At 45.8% G+C, this 20,252-nt stretch overlaps 1 protein-coding gene across 2 annotated transcripts in view; it reads left to right on the top strand.

The window, feature by feature from the left end:
• Positions 1–20,252, top strand: part of urb2 (URB2 ribosome biogenesis homolog) — a 79,797-nt gene that overhangs the window by 51,669 nt on the left and 7,876 nt on the right. For both annotated transcript variants that reach the window (XM_043696515.1, XM_043696514.1), the window contains exons 2-7: positions 1,388–1,516; positions 3,245–3,421; positions 5,951–9,260; positions 14,729–14,889; positions 15,193–15,303; positions 18,886–19,128. In XM_043696515.1, coding sequence (XP_043552450.1) covers positions 1,391–1,516; positions 3,245–3,421; positions 5,951–9,260; positions 14,729–14,889; positions 15,193–15,303; positions 18,886–19,128 — 4,128 coding nt within the window. In that variant the 5' untranslated portion in view covers positions 1,388–1,390. The remainder of the gene's footprint in view (positions 1–1,387; positions 1,517–3,244; positions 3,422–5,950; positions 9,261–14,728; positions 14,890–15,192; positions 15,304–18,885; positions 19,129–20,252) is intronic.

The following is a 20,252-nucleotide window of genomic DNA, read 5'->3' as shown; positions in this document are numbered from 1 at the left end:
AGGAAACCCACGGAGACACGGGGAGAATGTGCAAACTCCCACACAGACAGTCGCCCGAGGCTGGAATCGAACCTGGAACCCTTGTGCTGTGAGCCAGCAGTGCTAACCACTGAGCCACCATGCCACCCTTAAATTGTTTGCGCTTGTGAGGGAGTCCAGAACAGGTGTAACTACAGAAGATCCCCCAGTTTACAAATGTTTGACTTATGAATGCTCGTACTTGTGTGAACACAATCTCATACAGGGTATAATTTTAAAGGTTCAACATACAAACATTCCCTGGACTTACGAAAGGCTATTTTATAATGTCCTGCATTGCGTTTCAATTCGGTACAAATTGACTTGCAAATTGGCTTGAGAAGAGAACCTATTCACAACCTTGGGACTGCATGTATGTAAATCAGTTAAACCTCATGATATGACTAGGAGGCTTTCATTATATATATAGGCGTGTACTCTAACATACAGAGGAATCTGGAACACTTAACTATACATATCGAATTTGGCATACTATGTAAATATGTAGCACTGTGAGATACGTGTCTCTATGGAAGGACATAATAAATTAACTGTATTGGATACTTGTCAAAAGTGTAGTGCAAGAAAAGCACAGCCGGTCAAGCAGCATCCGAGAAGCAGGAGAGTTGCTTTTCGAGCATGAGCTTTTCATCAGGAATGTGTGGATCCTTGTAGAGGGAGGAGAACATCTTCGAGATGGGCATCCTTGGAAGAGGCTTCGCAGTGAGGTTATAATCAACCTGGAGAACTGTATTGGATACTTGGCAACCAGAGCTCTGGGATACTCAGTGTATATATAGGGAAATGAGACTCTACCTGATTATATAGGATTATGAAATATTCTGTATCGAAATATGTAAGGTTATGTGCTCCTCAATCTATGTGTATGGGAGTTTATCTAAACTATATATAGAGTTATAGAAAATTGTTTCTCGTTATGTAGAGATATGGGGAATCTGTATGTAACACTGTTGGCACACAGTTTAAAGGAAGAATCCAAATAGATGTATGGGAATGTTTCCTCCACCCAAGGAGGCAACAGGTCCTCAGTTCAACATTTCAGCTGAAAGATGGCAATTTTTATCTGATTTGTTATTGGGATGTGAATGTTGTTGATAAGGCCAGCATTTATTGCCCATCCTCTCTGGCTTTGAAAGGGTCCTGGAGAAGATGCAACACCGGCACTGTCGACTTGTACTTTGTGCTGAAGTCTTGGACTGGGACTTGAATCCGCAAACCTCTGACCAAAAGGCTTCAATACTAACCATCAGTAAAATAGACACGTGATAATTCATGTTGGGAGTCAGCATTAAATCACTGGGCAGCTGTGTCGATGTTAAATCTTTAAAGGTTGTTCTTTCGTTTTCAGATCATGGCTACAATTTATTCTGGGATTCATTTAAAGCTAAAGAGTGCAAAGACCCCATGGGAAGACAAGCTAAAACTGGCTCGATTTGCCTGGATTTCTCACCAGTGTTTTCTGCCCAACAAGGAGCAGGTGTGTGCATTTGGTAAACTCTTTTTGACTCTATGTTAATTTGGTTTCAAAATTTTCGTCCTTATTTTTAATCCCCGGGTCTCTGGATTTGTTAGTTCAGTGACATTGCCACTGTGTTACTGTCCCGTCAGTTGTAATTATTTGCAGAGAGGAAGCTAATGAGCAAAATATTTTAATGTGATTGGGTATTTTTAGGGTAAAAGCACATACATGTAAGTGAGAGTATGTGGTGATTGGTCAGATGTTGCTTTATTAAACATGAGTTCAGATCCGGCCTCAACAATCTGATCAGACCAAGCTATGTTCTGTGAGTGGGAGATGGTGGTACTAGCATATGACTAGTAATGCAGAGGACACAACTAATGTTCTGAGGAGGCAAGTTCAATTCCCACCATGACAATTTGCGGAATTGAAATTCAACCAATTCATCTGGAACTTAAAGCTAAGTGCAGTAATGGTGACCATGACAATGACCGTTACTTATTGTAGAAATCCATTGGGTTCACTGATTTACTTATAAGGAAACAAATCTACCATCCTTATCAGTGTGGCCTACATGTGACTGCAGACTCAGCAATATGGTTGACTTTTGTTTGCCCTCTGAAATGGTCATGCAATAAAGAGCAATTAGGGATATGGTATAACTCCCTTGGAGTACTCTGAGCAGATCAGGGCAACACACCTTTGGAAGCGAGTTTTGAGAAGATTTGTAGCTCAGGTTGAGGTTCTGGATGTAGGTTTGCTCACTGAGCTGGAAGGTTCGTTTTCAGATGTTTCATCACCGTACAAGGTAACTCCTTCAGTGAGCCTCCGGATGAAACACTGGTGATGTAGCCTGCTTTCTGTTTATATGTTTGAGTTGGGTAACCCAAGGAAACTCAAACGTATAAATAGAAAGTGGGCTACACCACCAATGCTTCATTCGGAGGCTCACTGAAGAGGTTACCTAATTTGGTGACAAAATGTCTGAAAACCAATCTTCCAGCTCAGCAAGCAAACCTACATCCAACACTTTTGGAAGGTTGTATTGGCCTTGGAGGGTGTATAACTTAGGTTTTCAAGAATGATACCTGGACTTCAAGGGCTAAGTTATGAGGAGAGATTATATGAATTAGGCCTGTTTTCTCTACACTTTAGAGTGTTAAGGGGTGATTTAATCAAATGCCTATAGATATGAACAGGAAAAGACAAGGTCTGAGAATTAGGGCCAGATCATTCAGGAGAGATGTTAGGAAGCACAGCTACACTCAAAGGATGATAGATGTTTGGAACTCTGTTCCACAAATAGTAGTAGATGCTGGATCAGTTGTTAGTTTTAAATCTGAGATAGACAAAATTTTGTTAAGCTAAGGTGTTAAGGGTTATGGGCCAAAGGTAGGTATATGGAGTTGGGCCACGGATCAGCCATAATCTTACTGAATGGCAGAACAGGTTCAAAAGGCTGAATGGCTTACTCCTGTTTCTATGTTCCTATGAAAGAATAAAGCTCAGTGAAGAGTTCTTTTTGTCTGCTGAGTACCTCTTCAGACCTCTTCCCCAGAGTAAGAAAAGAAACTATAAGTGGCATAAATATCCATCTCCAGGGTGTTTAAAATCTTGTACAAAGCACACAATTTCACGGTGTTATTTTTAGTATATCTGCTGACTTAACCTTCTAAATGGAAACCAAATATCTGGGAGGATTTTTTAAAAAGTACTAATCTACTTCATTTTCTTTCAAACACAAAGGTTTTAGTGGATTGGGTAAGTCGTGCATTGACTGGCTATTACAGTAAAAAGCTACAGTTTGGAGATGAAATTCTGGAGGGTCTCTGGATTTATCTGGATGATATTCTTCATAGCAAAAAGTTGCAGAAACTGATTGAGAAAGGGAAGATTATCACTCTTCATGCCACCATTGCACAGGTAAAATAACTCAAAGTACCTTTGTACATCACAGTGACATAAATCTATTGTCATTAATAACCGTTTCCCTCTAGCCTAGTTAACTTAGTTCTGACAGAAGTGGGATAATTGATGACTATTGAATTTGGTATGCTTAAAAAAAAATTTGCATTTATATAGCGTCATTTGGGACCTCCTGAAATGTTTTACAGGCACCAAAACATTTTCATGGTCACTGCTGTCTAGTAGGGAATATGCAAACAAGTTAGCATCCTCAAAACAGCAATGCATCAAGACCAGAGAACTTGTTTGATGATGTACATTTGAAGATAAATATTTGACAGGACACTGGTATGATGATGCTGTGGCTTTAAGAGGTTTGTTTTGACCTGGTTTCGTTTAGAGTGAGATTGGGGGAAAGGTGATGTGCAGTCTATGAGAAGATAAACAACTTGTGAGGCCTTGGGTTTTGTTAAAAAGTTGAAACAATAGAAGCTGCCTGAATGGGTGTGGTTAAGCTCTCACAGATCCAAGATTTTTTTGTTGGCTTTCAGCAATTGTTGGGTGTCAGCAGGGTTTGAAAGCAGTGAATCTTTCCCGTCTGCTAAATTCAGTCTGTTGGAATAGTTAAGTAGTAATACTTAACTATATCTATTATTATTTTAAGTTATTCCAAGTCCTTCTTTCTTTGGTTGTATGTTAACCGTAGTGTTTGAATAAATTGTGTTTCGCTTAACATCAAGTAGTTTGACAAATGGAACTGCAGCTGAAACTCAGCACTTGATATTTCCCTTTAAAATAAGGAAAAATTAGGATCTAGGTTACCTCCTTAATATATTTTGAGAGGGTTTGGTCTGGTCCATAACACTGGGCAAAGATAATTTTGGAAATATTGCCGTAGGATCTTTTTATATTTACTTGAGAGGGCGGAAGGGATATCTGAATTATATTTCACCTAAAAGAAGGCTCCTCCGTCAATGCAGCACTCCGTCAGTCCACTGTCAGCCTAGATTCTGTGTAGCCTCTCTCTGGTGGGACTTGACTGTATTGTAACAGTCAACCAGTAAGGCAAGGTGAAAAAGGCCAGTGCCCAGCGCTCTACGACACTGGTTTAAGGTGAGACCTGTGAAATAGGCTTGAAGAGAGGGGATGAAGCGCCTCTTCCTGTTGCAATGTCTTGACCCATGTCCTGGCTGTCTGAGGGCTTTCTGATAGATAGGTACATCTGTCAGCAGCTCGCAGGGCCTGATCACACCTGGGCTCTCATGCTCACAAGTTCAAAAAAAAAAGTTATGTTGTTAAGAATTAATGGATATACTGGAAATGCAAAGTACCTGAACAACACAAGTATTAAAAGTGCTTTTCAACTTCCAAGGGACTGAACAGGCTGGAGATGAAGAGAAGGCTGTGGGACGCGGTGACCTTTGCTTTATTTCTGATCTGTTCAGTCTCATGAAGGTGTTAGTAGACTTAGCTCACTATCAGATGGCCCTTGTACAGGTGCTGCTGCCTGCCATTACTCTGACCATAGTTTCTGCTGGTTGTGGTATCTCAATCTTACACCATCCTGTTATATCCACTGTAAACTCTATAATATTCATATCATCAAACAGCATCTCTTTCTGCTGCCTTCCATTTTGCCCACAGGACAGTATCTATAAATTTTCAGCACTGACGAAATAGCTGAAATACTGACATTGTTTCTTCCAGATGTTGCTGCTTGCATTCTGTTTGCTGTAGCAATTACAGACACCACTTATCTTACCGTCCCTATATTGAATTGTTAGCAAACGACTTCACCATTTCATTTTGGAGGCCTCTATTTTCTTCTTGAATGGATCTAGACTTATCGTCCAGGTTTTTGAGCAGACAGGAAATTGGGAGTGTTTGAGGCAAATGGCATGGAGGGATTGAAGAAGAAACTAGGTAACCACATTAGGGAGAAGGTGACAGGATCTCTTGATGGAGTGAAATAGGAGCAGCATGGTGGCTGAGTGGTTAACACTGCTGCCTCACAGTACCAGGTACCTGGGTTCGATTCCAGCCTTGGACAACACTCTGTGTGGAGTTTGCATGTTCTCCCTGTGTCTATAAAGGTTTCCTTCGGGTGCTCCGGTTTCCTCCCACAGTCTAAAGATGTGCAGGTTAGTTGGATTGGCCAAACGGCCATGCTAAATTGTTCATAGTGTCCAGGGGTGTGCAGACTAGCTGGATTAACCATTGGAAATGCAAGATTACAGAGATAGGGTTGAGTCTGGGTGGGATGCTCTTTGGCGGGTCAGTGTAGTCTCGATGGGCCGAATGGCCTGCTTCCACAACGTAAGGAATCTATGAATCTATCAGTGAAGTGGGGAAGGAAGAGACTTGCGTGGAATGCAAAAACACCAATAAAGACCCTTGGGTCAAACGATCTGCTTGCCATAAATCACATGTATTTTATAACACGTTTGTAAACTTTCTTGATTAATTTGAAAGCATATTTCAGTATTTAATATGAAATGTCAACGCCTGTCTGAGAAATATTGCAAACTTATAAAATTTTAATTTCAGATTATAAATGATCGGATTGAGGAACATTCCAGCGAAGGACGACTGAATGCCAGCCCATCAAACCTAGCGACGGTGCTGAGCTGCTGTCATGGTATTCTGACCTCTCCTGCCTTCGCTCTCATCTACAGCAGCAAGTGGGAGCTGCTGGTGGATCTGCTGTGCAGGCTGTCAGTGCTGCTGTGCTCGAGGTTAAAGCCGACGGAGGCCCTGCGCTCTACGCAGCTCTTCGACGTCCTCCTGCTGGCATTTGACCTGTACCTCGTCACTCAGAGGCAGCAGTGCAACCGGTGCCGGGTCTTCCTGCAGGTCTGCAGCCCCCTCCTGCAGCCCTTTCTGCTCCTGAGGCAGCGGCTGTGCTCGAGGTGCTGGACAGGCGAGGACGTGGCAGCCGTGCGGCAGCACCTCAGCAAGGAGGTGTGTCAGAGGATCCAGACCGCCCTCCAGAGCGGCCTGTTCCACACCGATCTCCTGAACTCTTACAGGCAAGAGCTGCTGCAAGACAACAGATCGCAGGAAAAGACGGCTAGCTCATCCAAGGACTTGGTAGCCCCTGTCGAAACAATGCTGTCCAAGTTGACCGACACTAGCCTCTTTGGTCTGCAACTGCACTCCGCTGTCGTAGCGGGCTCAGTCCCGCTGCTCTACAGACTCTCTCTCGAGGCTTACTGCAGGGAGGGGAATCATCTGCTCTGTTTCCACATTTTCGCCAGATTCCTTGGCACCCTGGGCTTCCCTACACCATTGGATCATGGAACTGGACAGGAGCCTGCAGACTGGAATCCCGGGTTACTGGCCCTGGACCAGCTGCTGAACTCTATCCTGGGCAGCGACGTCTACAATGTCGCCGTGGACAAAATCCGGTGTGGGGGAGTGCAGTTTGCCCTGTACTGCAGGGTGGCGGTAATGTTGCTGTCCCACCCCCGTCAGGAGGCACCGGCCTGGTTCAGGTGCCTGAGGACATTGATCCTGCTGAATCATTTGATCGTGGAGCCGAATCTGGACGACCTGGTGTCGTTGGCGTGGGTGGACGCTGACATCAGTGACCCGCGGGTCCGCAGAGCCCAGGAATCGCTGCTGTGCACCCTCTTTGAAACGTACACCAAACTGCGGCAGCTGCCAAGGCTATTCCAGGAGGTGTTGGCCATCATCTCTCGGCCAGCCGCAGATGAATTGAGGCGGCCCGTCCTGTGGGTTGGCCTCACTGAGAAGCTCCACGAATGCCTATTGAAGCTTCCGTCTGGTCAAGCCCTGGATATCTGGGACCTGATGTTGAACTGTCTGGAAGCCTTCATTCCGGATCTAACCGGGAACGTGGACACGGCATTGAAAGCTCTGGCGGTGAGCACTCTGCTGAACGCTGTCCTTTTCAACATGAAGAGCCTGGACGACAAAACACCAGTGCCGATCATTACACGCACGCAGCGTCTGATGGATAAGACGATGCGAGCGGTGGTGACACCTCTCTTTCGCGTGGTCAAGGACCCCTCTGGCAAAGACTCATCCCCGTGGGCCCTGAGGGCTGAGAGCTCAGTCCTGATCCTCCGCTCCACTTGGCTGGAGCTGGATCACATGTTGAGGTTGAACTGCAGCAAGTATGTCTCGCCGGGAGACGCTGAGGCCGAGGTGTGGAGCCTTGGCAGCGGGCTCCCTCGGGAGGGCTGGAACGACGCGTTGAGCCGCCACTTCCTGCAGCTGCTGGCGATCCAGGAAATGAAGAGCGTCATGATGCGGCCCGGCTCGCGGACTGAGGCGCAGGAGATGTCGCTGAGATCCGCTGCGGTGTCTGTTGTGCAGTCGGGGAAGGACGCGGTCAAAAACGCCGGCGCCCAGGCCTGGGACGGGGAGATCAGCTCCATCGACGACGAAACGTATGCCGTGGCGCACTGGCACCTGGTCACATCGAACATTGCCCTGCTGCTGCCCCATCTCCCCGAGCCCGAGATCGCCCACTTGGCAGACGTGGTGACGGCGAACCTGTTGCTGCGGGAGGCCGCGGAGCAGGATCAAGACTCGGAAAACCAGGTTTCCATCCCGGCGATGTGCAGGAGCCTGCTCCGCAGCAGCCTGCTCCCGGAAATGCCGCCACTGCACCATGGCGTTTTACTGCGTCTAATGGAAGGGGTGAGTGACCTGCTACCGGACACCAGGTTTAACCTGCCCATGTGCCTCCTCAGTGATGATGTTGATGCCAGTCAAGAGGCTGATAACCAGCAGAGCAGCGTTTCTGAGTCACTGGGATCCCAGCCCATGTCCCCTCAACGGAGTTCACTTCTTAACATTCCGAATGTGCTGTTGGTTAAAAGCCCATCGACCCACACCTTTTCCAAGACTCAACTGGATCACCTCCTGTGGGTTTTAGACCTTCTTGGTGGCCTAAGGCTGGACAGCCTGCCCTGCTATGACCACCTCCGTTGCTTTGTTCTGCTGGCGTCCCTGGTCACGGCCCTCAAGCCTAAACCGGAAAAGGCCAACGCTTCCAAATGTCTGCAGGCGCTGAGTCGGTCCTACTCCCTCCTCGCCGTCCTGCAGACGGGCACCAGCCGGAACGCAGTCTTCAAACTGGCACACGCTGGCGACATCCTGGAGAAGGTGACGGCCTCCCTGTTTCCGGCGGGCAGCAGGTTGGCCTCCTGCGCAGAGTATCCGGCCTGGCCGGAGTTCCTGGACGCTGTCCAGAGGTTCCTGACTGTCTCCATCCAGACCATCGTTGAACGGAAGCAAAGCATGCGACTGAACCTGGAGCAGTTTATTGCTTTCCTCTCCAACGCCTGGCTATCCTCAGCGAGAAGCAAGAAGTGGAGACCGGCGACTGAGCAGCTGCTCATCACTGCCCTGTCGGCCTTGAGTCGGGTTGTCATACAGGCCCCACTACAACCTGACAAGCACACGGGCAACTCTCTGCACTCCCTGCTCACCCAGCTCGCAGGGCTCCTGGGTCCAGTTCTTCAGTCCCATTCGGACAGGGACGGAAGATTAGAGCAGAATCTGACTGTGTTTGGCATTACTGCCCTCCTGGAAATAGAATTGTGCCTGAGAGAGGAGGAGGAGGGTGGTGCAGACCGGGAGGACGGCAGTGTGGTCCATGAGAGAGGGAGTGGAGGCACACAGAGCTTGAAACACGCTGACTTGTACCAGAGGACATGTTTTCAAGTTCTTCGCCGACTTCCCTCTTTCCCTGATGATCCAGAATCACTCCAAAAGCAACTCGACTTTTTACGGATCTACAGTTCAACCTCCGAGCTTTGCTCTGGCTGTGATAACGAGACTGGCATCCCCTCTGTTCTCAGTGCTCTAAAAGCCTTGCTCGCAGGTAAACAGCTTGTCTTATTCAAAGTACATAATGTAAATGGTGACAACACCTCACATCAGAGTCATTTATGGCACTGAACAAGGCCATTTGGCCCAGTGAGTCCATTCCAGCTCTCCGTGGGGACATGCAGATGATCCCATACCCCTGCTCTTGACTGTCGCCCTGAAAGGTTTCATTCCATCGAGTCCGCAGCAAATTTCCTTTTCAAATCGTTGTTTGCGTCTGTTTTGAAGATGCGAATGTAGCTCAATTCATTAAATTTAATTACCATAATAAAATGATCCAAGGTAGGAGTTCTTATGAAACGAGATTTGACACTAAGCCACATAAAGAAATAATCAGGACATCTGACCAAACGCTTGGTCCAAAGAGGTGGGGTTTTAAGGAGTGTCTGAAAGGAAGGAGAGCTAGATTGGTTTCAGGAGGAAATTCAGTGGCCTTGATAGCCGAAGGTGTGGCCATCAACGTGAAAATGCTGGAATTGGGGAAACACCGAGGTCTCGGGCGGTCGAGAGGCTGGTGGAGAATACTGAGATTGGGAAGGGAGAAGCCAAATTTGAGAGGGTTTTGGAAAAAAAAGTGAGAATTTTTAAAATCAAGGTCTTTGTTGATTGACAATTTGAGTACATAAGACCATAAGAATTAGGCCATTCAGCCCATTGTGTTTGCTGCACTATTCAATCATGGTTGATCTGTTTCTCCACCCATTCTCCTGCCTTCTCCCTGTAACCCTTGATCCCCTTACTAATCAAGAACCTATCTATCTGTCTTAAAAATACTCAATCACTTGGTCTCCACAGTTGTCCGTGACAATGAGCTCTATAGATTAACCAACCTCCGGCTGAAGAAATGTCTCCTCATCTCTGTTCTAAAGAATCATTCCTTTACTCTGAGGCTGTGCCCCAGGGTCCTAGTCTCTCCAACTAGTGGAAACATCTTCCCCACAGCTACTCTATCCAAGCCTGTCAGTATTATGTACGTTTCAATCAGATTCCCCCTCATCCTTCAAGTTCAGACCCAGAGTCCTCAACCCCTCCTCAAATGACAAGCCCTTCATCCCTGGGATTATTCTTGAGAATCTCCTCTGGACCCCTCCAACGCCAGCACATCCTTCCTTAGATACGGGGCCTAAAACTGCTCGCAATGTTCCAAATACGGTCTGACCAGAGCCTTATACAGCCTCAGCAGTATATGTCTGCTCTTGTGTTCTAACCCTCTTGAAAAGAATGCTAACATTTCATTTGCCTACAAGTATTTACGAGTTCTGTTTATCTAAAGTAGCTGATGAGAGGAGTATGTTGGAATAGCCAAGCCTAGCGACAATGAAAGCACGGGTGAAAGTTTCAGATGCAGGTGAGCTGAAATGGATGTTACTAAAGTGGAAATAGGCGATCTTAGCAATGGCACAGATATATATAACTGATGCTCCTCTCAGTCAGATATAACACAAAGGTTGCCAACAGTCTGGTTCAGCCAAAGACAGTTGCCAGAGAGAGGATGGAGTTAGGAGCTGGGGAACAGAATTCAGAGCAGAGGCTGAAGACAGCGGCTAGAGTCTCACCCATACTGACTTACTGGAGGAAAGTTCTCTCTTTTGAGTTGAATACAACTCTTCTGCAGAGCTGCAAACTACTGGCATATTTCCTGCTTCAGTACTGGATGTGAAATCAGCCAGCTGAGAGACAAGAAGGGTGGTGCTGAGCTCAAGCTGGACACTGTCAGTGTACATGTGGCAGCAGCTATAGAAATAGCAAGTTCTGAACATTCTGTGCAGACTTGGCAGACAGGAGATCCTAACCAGGCCAGGCCTACCGACATCCCACAAGTTGAGGACAAAAGAGAAACCGCTTCACTGGTCGGCATGGACCAGTTGGGCAGAAGGGCCTGTTTCTGTGCTGTATGACTGTTTGATAAGAACCCCTAAAACTGCAGTGTGATGCTCCAAAAAAGGCTTCCTGCACAGTCTGGCTGTATTCGTTGCACTGATTACTCAGGCTGCCAACTGGCAAAAGACTGCTTCCATTTGAATTAGTCTGATTTATACATTGCATTTTATGTTCTTTAAGAGATTGGCTATGTTCTGGAGCGATGAGCAATGGCAGGTACTGCCGCATTATTGATTTGCAATATATTAACCTTGAATCTCTGCAGAATTTCTTTCAAATATTTCCTTACAAATACAGGCAGAGGATTTAAAATGGAAACTGTCTATGGGACACTAATAATGTACCCATGATCCTTTGAAGACCCTCTAATGCCTCTGCAGAACAGATGGATGAGGGTAAAGCAGTAGGTGCGGTGTATATGGATTTCAGTAAAGTATTTGATAAGGTTCCCCACGGTAGACTATTGCATAAAATACTGAGGCATGAGATTGAGGGTGATTTAGCGCTTTATATCAGAAATTGGCTAGCTGAAAGAAGGCAGAGGGTGGTGATTGATGGGAAATGTTCATCCCAGAGATCAGTTACTAGTGGTGTGCCACAAGGATCAGTTTTGGGGCCACTGCTGTTTGTCATCTTTATAAATGACTTGGATGAGGGTGTAGAAGGATGGGTTAGTAAATTTGCGGCCAACACTAAAGTTGGTGGACTTATGGACAGTGCGGAAGGATGTTGCAGGTTACAGAGAGACATAGATAAGCTGCAGAGCTAGGCTGAGAGGTGGCAAATGGAATTAAATGCGGAAAAGTGAGGTGATTCATTTTGGAAGGAGGAACAGGAATACAGAGCTCTGGGCTAATGGTAAGATTCTTGGTTGGGTGGATGAGCAGAGAGATCTCTGGTGTCCATGTGAATAGATCCCTGAAAGTTGCCACCCAGGTTGATCGGTTGTTAAGGTGTACGGTGTGTTAGCTTTTATTGGTAAAGAGACTCAGTTTCAGAGCCATGAGGTCATGTTGCAGCTGTACAAGACTCTGGTGCGGCCTCACTTGGAGTACTGCATACAGTTCTGGTCACCGCATTATAGGAAGGATATGGAAGTGTTGGAAAGGGTGCAGAGGAGATTTACCAGGATGTTGCCTAGTGTGGACAGAAGGTCTTATGAGGAAAGGCTGAGGGATTTGAGGCTGTTTTCGTTAGAGAGACAATGAGGTTAAGAGATGTCTTAATAGAGGCATACAAGATGATCCGAGGATTAGATAGGGACGACAGTGAGAGCCCTTTTCCTTGAATGGTGATGGCTAGCATAAGAGGACATAGCTTTAAATTGAGGGGTGATAGACATCGGACAGATGTCAGAGGTAGGTTCTTTACTCATAGTAATAAGGGCATGGAATGCACTGCCTGCAAGATTAGTAGACTCACCAACTTTAAGGGCATTTAAATGGTAATTGGATAAATATATGATTGATAATGGAGTAGCGTAGGTTAGTTGGGCTTCAGATCGGTTTCACGGGTCAGCACAACATCGATGGCCGAAGGGCCTATACTGCGCTGTTATGTTCTGTGTAATTACAGCATGAGCTGTTTATATTGAGAATTCCTACAACAAATTAATTGATTGCCTTCAGTGAGTTTGGCTCCAGGTTGCATTTGTGACACTTTGAACCAGAATATATCCAGTTTCCCCCCCCCCCCCACCATCCTACCACCAAATGTGTGTCTCAATCATCATCATTTTACCTTTCCTTATACCATGCTTTTCTTTATAAAAGGTCAGATGTTTGGAAAATATGTTAAAATGTTCCTTTGGTTACACCCACACACCCTTCTATTCCACAAATCCTTCTCGAATCGTAGATGCTTTCAGTTCTGTGACACCGTGGTGTACAAATGCTCACCAAGTGTTTGACTGGCTCAGGATAATTTGCATTGATAAGCGCTTTAATGATGTAAAATACCCACAGAAATCACCTCACATCAGCATTATCAAAGTCTGACACCGAACCACGGGAGGTAATATTAGGAGTGGCAACTGTAAGTTTGGTCAAAGAAGTAGGTTAGGATGGCATGGTGACTCAATTGTTCGCATTGTTGCCTCACAGCACCAGGCACCTGGGTTTGATTCCAGCCTCTGGCGACTGTCTGTGTGGAGTTTGCACATTCTCCCCGTGTCTGTGTGGGGTTACCTTCGAGTGCTCTGGTTTCCTCCCACAATGTGCAGGTTAGTGTGGATTGGCTGTGCTAAATTGCCAGGGATTTGCAGATAGGTGAGTTAACCAAGGGAAACGTAGGGTAAGAGGGTGGGCCTGGATGGGATGCTGTTCGCATGGGTGGTGTGGACTCAATGGGCCGAATGGCCTGATTCCACATTGTTGGGATCTATGATTCTATAAGGAGCACCTTAAAGGAGGAGACAGTGCTTTAGGACACGGTTAATGGGTGAATCTCAGAATGAAATCCTGGACAGCCAGTGGAGGGTACAAATTGGAATCTGTATGAATCCATGATGGAGAGCAAGGGCTACCACAGATTTTGAATTTCTTATTCTTTTGGTTCTTTCACGGGATGTGGGTGTTACTGGCTGGGCCAGCATTTATTGTCCAGCCCTGAAGGAGGTGCTGGTGAGCTCCCTCCTTAAGCTGCTGCAATTCTTGTGATGCAGCAACGCCCACAGTGCTGTTACAAAGGGACATTGACCCAATGACAGTGAGGGAATGACAATCTATTTCTAAGTCAGGAGGGTGACTGGCTTGGACAGAAACTTGCAGGGGATGATGTTCTCATGTTTCTGCTGCTCTTGTCCATCTGGATGGAAGTGGTTGTAGGTTTGGAAGATGCTGGAGGCCTGCTGATGCATAAGACATAGGAGCAGAAATTAGACCGTTCAGCCCATCAGGTCTACTTCACCATTCAATTATGAATGATAAGTTTCTCAACCCCATTCTCCCCCTTTCTCCCTGTAACCCTTGATCCCCTTGATACTCAAGAACCTATCCATCTCAGTCTTAAATATCCTCAATAACCTGGCCTCCGCAGCCTTCTGTGGCAATGAATTCCACAGATTCCCCACTCTCTGTCTGAAGAAGTTTCTCCTTAGCTCCTTTCTAAAAGGTCTTCCCTTTACTCTGAGGCTGTGCCCTCAGGTTCTAGTCTCTCCTACCAATGGAAACATCTTCCCAACATCCACTCTGTCCAGGCCATTCAGTATTCCGTATGTTCAATTAGATCCCCTCTCATCCTTCTAAACTCCATCAAGTATAGACCCAGAGTCCTCAAATGTTCCTCATATATTAAGCTTTCCATTCCTGGGGCCATTCTCGTGAACGTCCTCTGAACGTGCTCCAGGGCCAATACATCCTTCCTGAGATATAGGGCCCAAAACTGCACTCAATACTCCAAATGTGGCATCTGAAAGATTGTATAAATCTTGTTGCGTGATGGGACATTTATGATGCATCAAACTGTTTCCTGTTCATTTCTCCGTCTCTATAAAGCGAGTGCAATGTTAGCATACTTCAGCTTTTAAACTGCTCTCCTTTCCATCGTGCAAATGTAACCAAGTTGTTTTCTGTGCCTCTCCAGCTCCAAGGGTGACGCAGCAGTTCATTCACTCGCTGGAAATTCATCTCGTCGAACTGCTCCACTGTTTCATTGATAGGTGTACACAGCAGCAGTTTTACCTCATTGTAAAGTTCATCGCACAGGGCCTTGAGGTCACCAACCTTTGGAAAGGACAGCATCAGGTGAGATGTCATGTTCTGGTTTGAGAGTGTCTTGTTGGAAAAGCACAGCAGGTCAGCAGCGTCCGAAGAGCATGAGAATCGACATTTCAGGCTTAAGCTCTTCATTGGGAATGAACCGTCACACATTATGCCCAATTCTCCTGCTCCTCAGATGTTGCCTGACTTCCTGTGCTTTTCCAACGCCACACTTTTCGAGCGTGATCTCCAGCATCTGCAGTCCTCACTTGCTGTTAGTCGCTCTCTTTGAGGCAATCTGTACTCTCTCACAGCCTCACTCTGGCTTGCTTTGTCCATTTGATTCAGGATGTGGTGTCGTCTTTGAACCTGACAGCCCTGCTCTTGAAATGTCCCCTAAGTGGAGATGTAGAAAAGGCTCTTTGGTTTATAGCTCCTCAGATCATCATGGCGCTAACGGTGAGTAGAGTCATAGAGATGTACAGCACGGAAACAGACCCTTCGATCCAACCCGTCCATGCCGGCCAGATATTCCAACCCAATCTAGTCCCACCTGCCAGCACCCAGCCCATATCCATCCAAACCCTTCCTATTTAAATACCCATCCAGATGCCTTTTAGATGTTGCAATTGTACTAGACTCCACCACGTCCTCTGGCAGCTCATTCCATACACGTTCCACCCTCTGCCTGAAAACGTTGCCCCTTACATCTCTTTTATATCTTTCCCCTCTCACGCTAAACCTATGCTCCTCTAGTTCTGGACTCCCCCACCCCAGGGAAAAGTTTGTCTATTTATCCTATCCATGCTGCTCATGATTTTATAAATGTCTATAAAGGTCACCCCTCAGCCTCCAACGCTCCTGGGAAAACAGCCCCAGCCTGTTCAGCCTCTCCTTATAGCTCAAATCCTCTAACCCTGGCAACATCCTTGTAAATCTTTTCTGAACCCTTTCAAGTTTCACAACATCTTTCCGATAGGAAGGAGACCCAGAAGCAGGAGTAACATTTTTCAGCACCATTTTGAGGAACAATTGGAAAGGGATAGCTGTGTCCACTGTTTGAGGATCCTGTGAATATTGTGCCTTAGTGACCAAATGCAGAATTTCAAAACAGAACATCCTTGAGATGTCCTAAGGTGATTAACAGCAACATGCATTTTGCGGGGGAATCACCATTTTGCAGCCAAATTGTGCTCAGCAAGATCCCATTAAGACCAAATCATTTTTGCATTGCCAGAATGAACCAGGGCAACCCTCGTATGAGCGGATCCAGTTGGTTCCCAAACATTTACTCTCATAATGTTTGTCAAACTCCACATCTCCCATTATTTGCCATTAGCCTGTTCACCATCAAAGGTCAGTTACTGACCCAAGACCATCCTCATCTAAACAAGGGAGAAATGGTGGTATAATGGTAACATCAACAGTTTAGTAATCCAGAAACCTGGGCTAATAATTTGGGAATATAGGTGTGAATTCCCTCCTAGCAGTTGGTAGAATTTAAATTGAATTAATTCATGAAATCCAGAATTCAAGAACTAGTCTCAGTCACGGTGACCATGCAACTGTCGTCAATTATTGTGAAAGACCCATTTGGTTCATTGATGTCCTTTTAGGGAAAGAAATCTGCTGTCCTTACCTAGTCTGGTCTATATGTGACTCCAAACCCAAGCAATGTGGTTGACTTTTAAATGCTCTCTGAAATGGCCGAGCAAGCCACTCTGTTCTGGACCAATTAACAAACTTTGTCTTTGCCAGCAGCATCCACATTCATGAGTTTTAAAAAAACCTATCACTGTAATTCAACTCGCATCCTAACCAGTTATACATCCAGATCTATTATGAAGGTGCTAATCAATAAGACATCACTTGTTGCACTGTCACTTGGTTCCACTGAAATACCACTACAGTAATTATGCCCTGTTTCTTAGAAAGCAGCAGATAATTGTAAAGATATTGCCAAGAGCCTGCTGCCCATCTCTAGGTGATCTTGGGGAAGTTAGGAGTCAGCCATGTTGTGTGGGATTGGAATCATGTACAGGCCAGATCTGGCACGTTTGGCAGAAACACTTTACAAAACATTATTAGGGAGCCAGTTGGCTTATTACCTCGATTTAGCAACTTCTCAAGGTCTCTTTCTGGGAGCAGACAAATGACCAGATTTATCCCAGGACCTGCCCTTTGAACCCAGAATCTATCTAACCCAGGGTTACGATTCCAATAATACAACTTGCCTCACTATCCTGTTATCAATAATCTTTCATGGCTTGTTAAAAATAAAAAAAAGACCTACATTCACGTAACGTTTTTTATAGTCACCAGACATTTTAAAAACATGTTACAGACAATGAAGTATGTTTTGAAGTGTAGAAGCTGTTATAATGTAGGACAGCCAATTCGTGCACAGCAAGCTCCCACAAACAGCCATGTGATAATGTTGAGGATCTATTTTTGTGATTCTGATTGCGAGATATATATTGGCCAGGGCCCCAGGAAAATAATCACAGAGTCATAGAGTTACACAGCATGGAAGTGGGGCAGCACGGTGGCTCTGTGGTTAGCACTGCTGCCTCACAGTGCCAGGGACCCAGGTACAATCCCAGCCTCAGGTTACTTTCTGTGTGCAGACATTCTCCCCGTGTCTGCAAGGGTTTCCTCTGGGTGCTCCAGTTTCCTTCCATACTCCAAAAATGTGTAGGTTAGGTGGATTGGCCATGCTAAATTGCCCGCAGTGTTCAGGGATGTGTAGGTTAGGTGAATTGGCCGTGCTAAATTGCCCGTAGTGTTCAGGGATGTGTAGGTTAGGTGAATTGGCCTTGATAAATTGCCCGTAGTGTTCAGGGATGTGTAGGTTAGGTGAATTGGCCGTGCTAAATTGCCCGTAGTGTTCAGGGATGTGTAGGTTAGGCACATGAGCCAGGGAAATGTAAGGGAATGGGTTTGGGTGGGATACTCTTCGGAGGGTCGGAGCCCTTGTTGGGCCAAAGGGCTTGCATCCACAATGTAAGGATTCTGTCCAACTCGTCCATGCTGACCAGATATCCTGGATTAATCTAGTCCCATTTGCCAGCATTTGGCCCATATCCCTCTAAACCTTCCTATTTATGTCCCCATCCAGGTGCCTTTTGTACCAGCTTCCACCACCTCCTCTGACAGCTCATTCCGCTCTCTGCATGAAAAGGTTGTCCCTTAGGTCCCTTTTAAATGTTTTCCCTTTCAACTCAAATTTATGCCTTCATGCTTGGGACTCACCTACCCTGGGGAAGAGATCTTGGCTATTTACCCTATCCATGCCTCTCATGATTTTATAAGCCTCGATAAGGTCACCCCTCAGCTTCTGACACTCCAGGGAAAACGGCCCCAGCCTGTTCACCCTCTCCCTGTAGCTCAAACCCTCTAACCCCAGCAACATCCTCGTAAATCTTTTCTGAACCCTTTCAAGTTTCACAACATCTTTTCTATAGCAGGGAGACTACAATTGAATGCAGTGTTCCAAAAGTGTACAGCCGCAATGTGACATCTATACTCCCCATAACATAACTCCTATACTCAATGCACAGACCAATAAAGGCATTTGTACGAAACACCACCTTCACTACCCTGTCTACCCGTGAGTCCACCGATAAAGAACTATGAACTCGTACCCCAAGGTCTCTTTGATGGCAACATCTCCAGGACCCTAACATTAACTATATAAGTCCTGCCCTGATTTGCTTTACCAAAACACAACGCCTCACATTTATTCAAATTCTCTTTTTTAAAATAGTGCCTTAGGATCTCTTAAATCCAGCAAAGCAAGCAAGTGGGACCTCTTTAAAATTTCGTCCAAACAATCAACACTTGTGACAGTGTGACTCTCCCTCAGTGCTGTACCGGAGTGTCAGTCTGATTTGTTGTTCCGAATCCCTTGAAAGGGGACTTGAACCCAGAATGTCAGATTTCAGAATTCTTAATACCCACTTACAGTTTGAACTTACCATGCGGTGCACTGACTGTTGACAACCTTTCACTGTTACCTTTGAATCACTTTGGTTTTTCCAGGTTTTGTGTAAGGAAGCAGCTCTGGATCAGGCCGCGGGCTTTAGGATCACTGTGCTCAGTTTGGAGACCTTGGCAATTCTGGTCCAGCAGGGAGAAGGCATTCTCTCGAACCCACATCATGTGACGCTTGCGTTTAATGCTTTGTTGTGTGTTCCACTCGACCATTTTCAGCTGGATGAGTATGGATCTATTTTTCGAGCCATCCAGGAGGTGCTGTTTGCTATAGTGCAGTCTCAGACTAAGGTAAGCAGGTGCTACTGGGTGTAATAAGGGTCCTCTTCTCAATGCCTGTTCCAAACTAGTCTGCTGACCCCTGCACTGGAGGATGCAGCTACAGGATGGGACTGCCTCCTTTTCTGACCTTGCCAGTCAGATTTTGTCCTGATTGTCTTGCCTTGCACTGTGCCTGATGAGGTGGTGAGACAGCAAATTTCGAGTGTGGCCTGGATAAGTTACTGTGGGCTGCATTAGTCAACGAGGAGGACTGTAGATGCTGGAGACCAGAGTCAAAACCAGGACCTTTGCCTTACCTCAATAGAAGGGAAAAAGATGTGATCACTAGACACCTGGTTGATAATGATCTGATTGGACATCAAGAGCAAGCATTAGTGAATGGGAAATTGTATTTCGAAGTTTCTTGGAAGTTTTGATGATATTACTAACAAAGTTGAAAAGGGAGAGCCAATGGATGTAGTATATGTAGACTCCATGTCCTACTCCTGTTCCTATGTTCCTGTCCACCAACGGGTTTGAAGATGGGGTATGTGGAGCTCATTAATGCCAATGTGCCGACCCTTGTCCACACCTAAGTACCAGCAGCTCCTACAGTTTCAGTGCGCCAAATGAGGCCATTAAATGGACAATTAACTGTGAACCTGTGTCAGGAGAGGCCTGTGCTGAGGGCCTAGCCTTTTTCAGGATGGTGGTAGAGAGGGCTGTTACCTCCTTTACTGGAATCTATCAGAGTCCACCCCCCACCCCTTTTGATGGGATTGAAGAATTGGTAGATGTTAGCATACCATCATCCCGTTATAGAAAGTCCACTGACAGTTAAAGCTACAGTGAACTGGTGGTTAAAGGTATAGTACACTGTTGCATTCAGTTTTCTATTATACTTTCACTTTATTTAAAATTAGGGTGACTTTAAAAATATAATATTTCATGATCATGTTTGCTGTTTGATTTTGCACTTCAGTGGGACTTCCCAAACACATTTTTCATCGTGACCTCTTTTCAATGCTCAGTATCACCTAGAGCTGAGTGTGTGACGGGAGTACAGAGGGGTCACCTGTGGAGGGGGAGAGGGGAGATGCTTTTGTGAGGGGTTGAGTGAGAGAAATGCCTGTATGGAATGGGGGTGGGGCTAT

Source organism: Chiloscyllium plagiosum, chromosome 9 (assembly GCF_004010195.1).
Source record: "Chiloscyllium plagiosum isolate BGI_BamShark_2017 chromosome 9, ASM401019v2, whole genome shotgun sequence".
Lineage (NCBI taxonomy): Eukaryota > Metazoa > Chordata > Chondrichthyes > Orectolobiformes > Hemiscylliidae > Chiloscyllium > Chiloscyllium plagiosum.
Note: the sequence above shows the minus strand (reverse complement) of the source record. Positions and strands in the feature narration are given on the sequence as shown.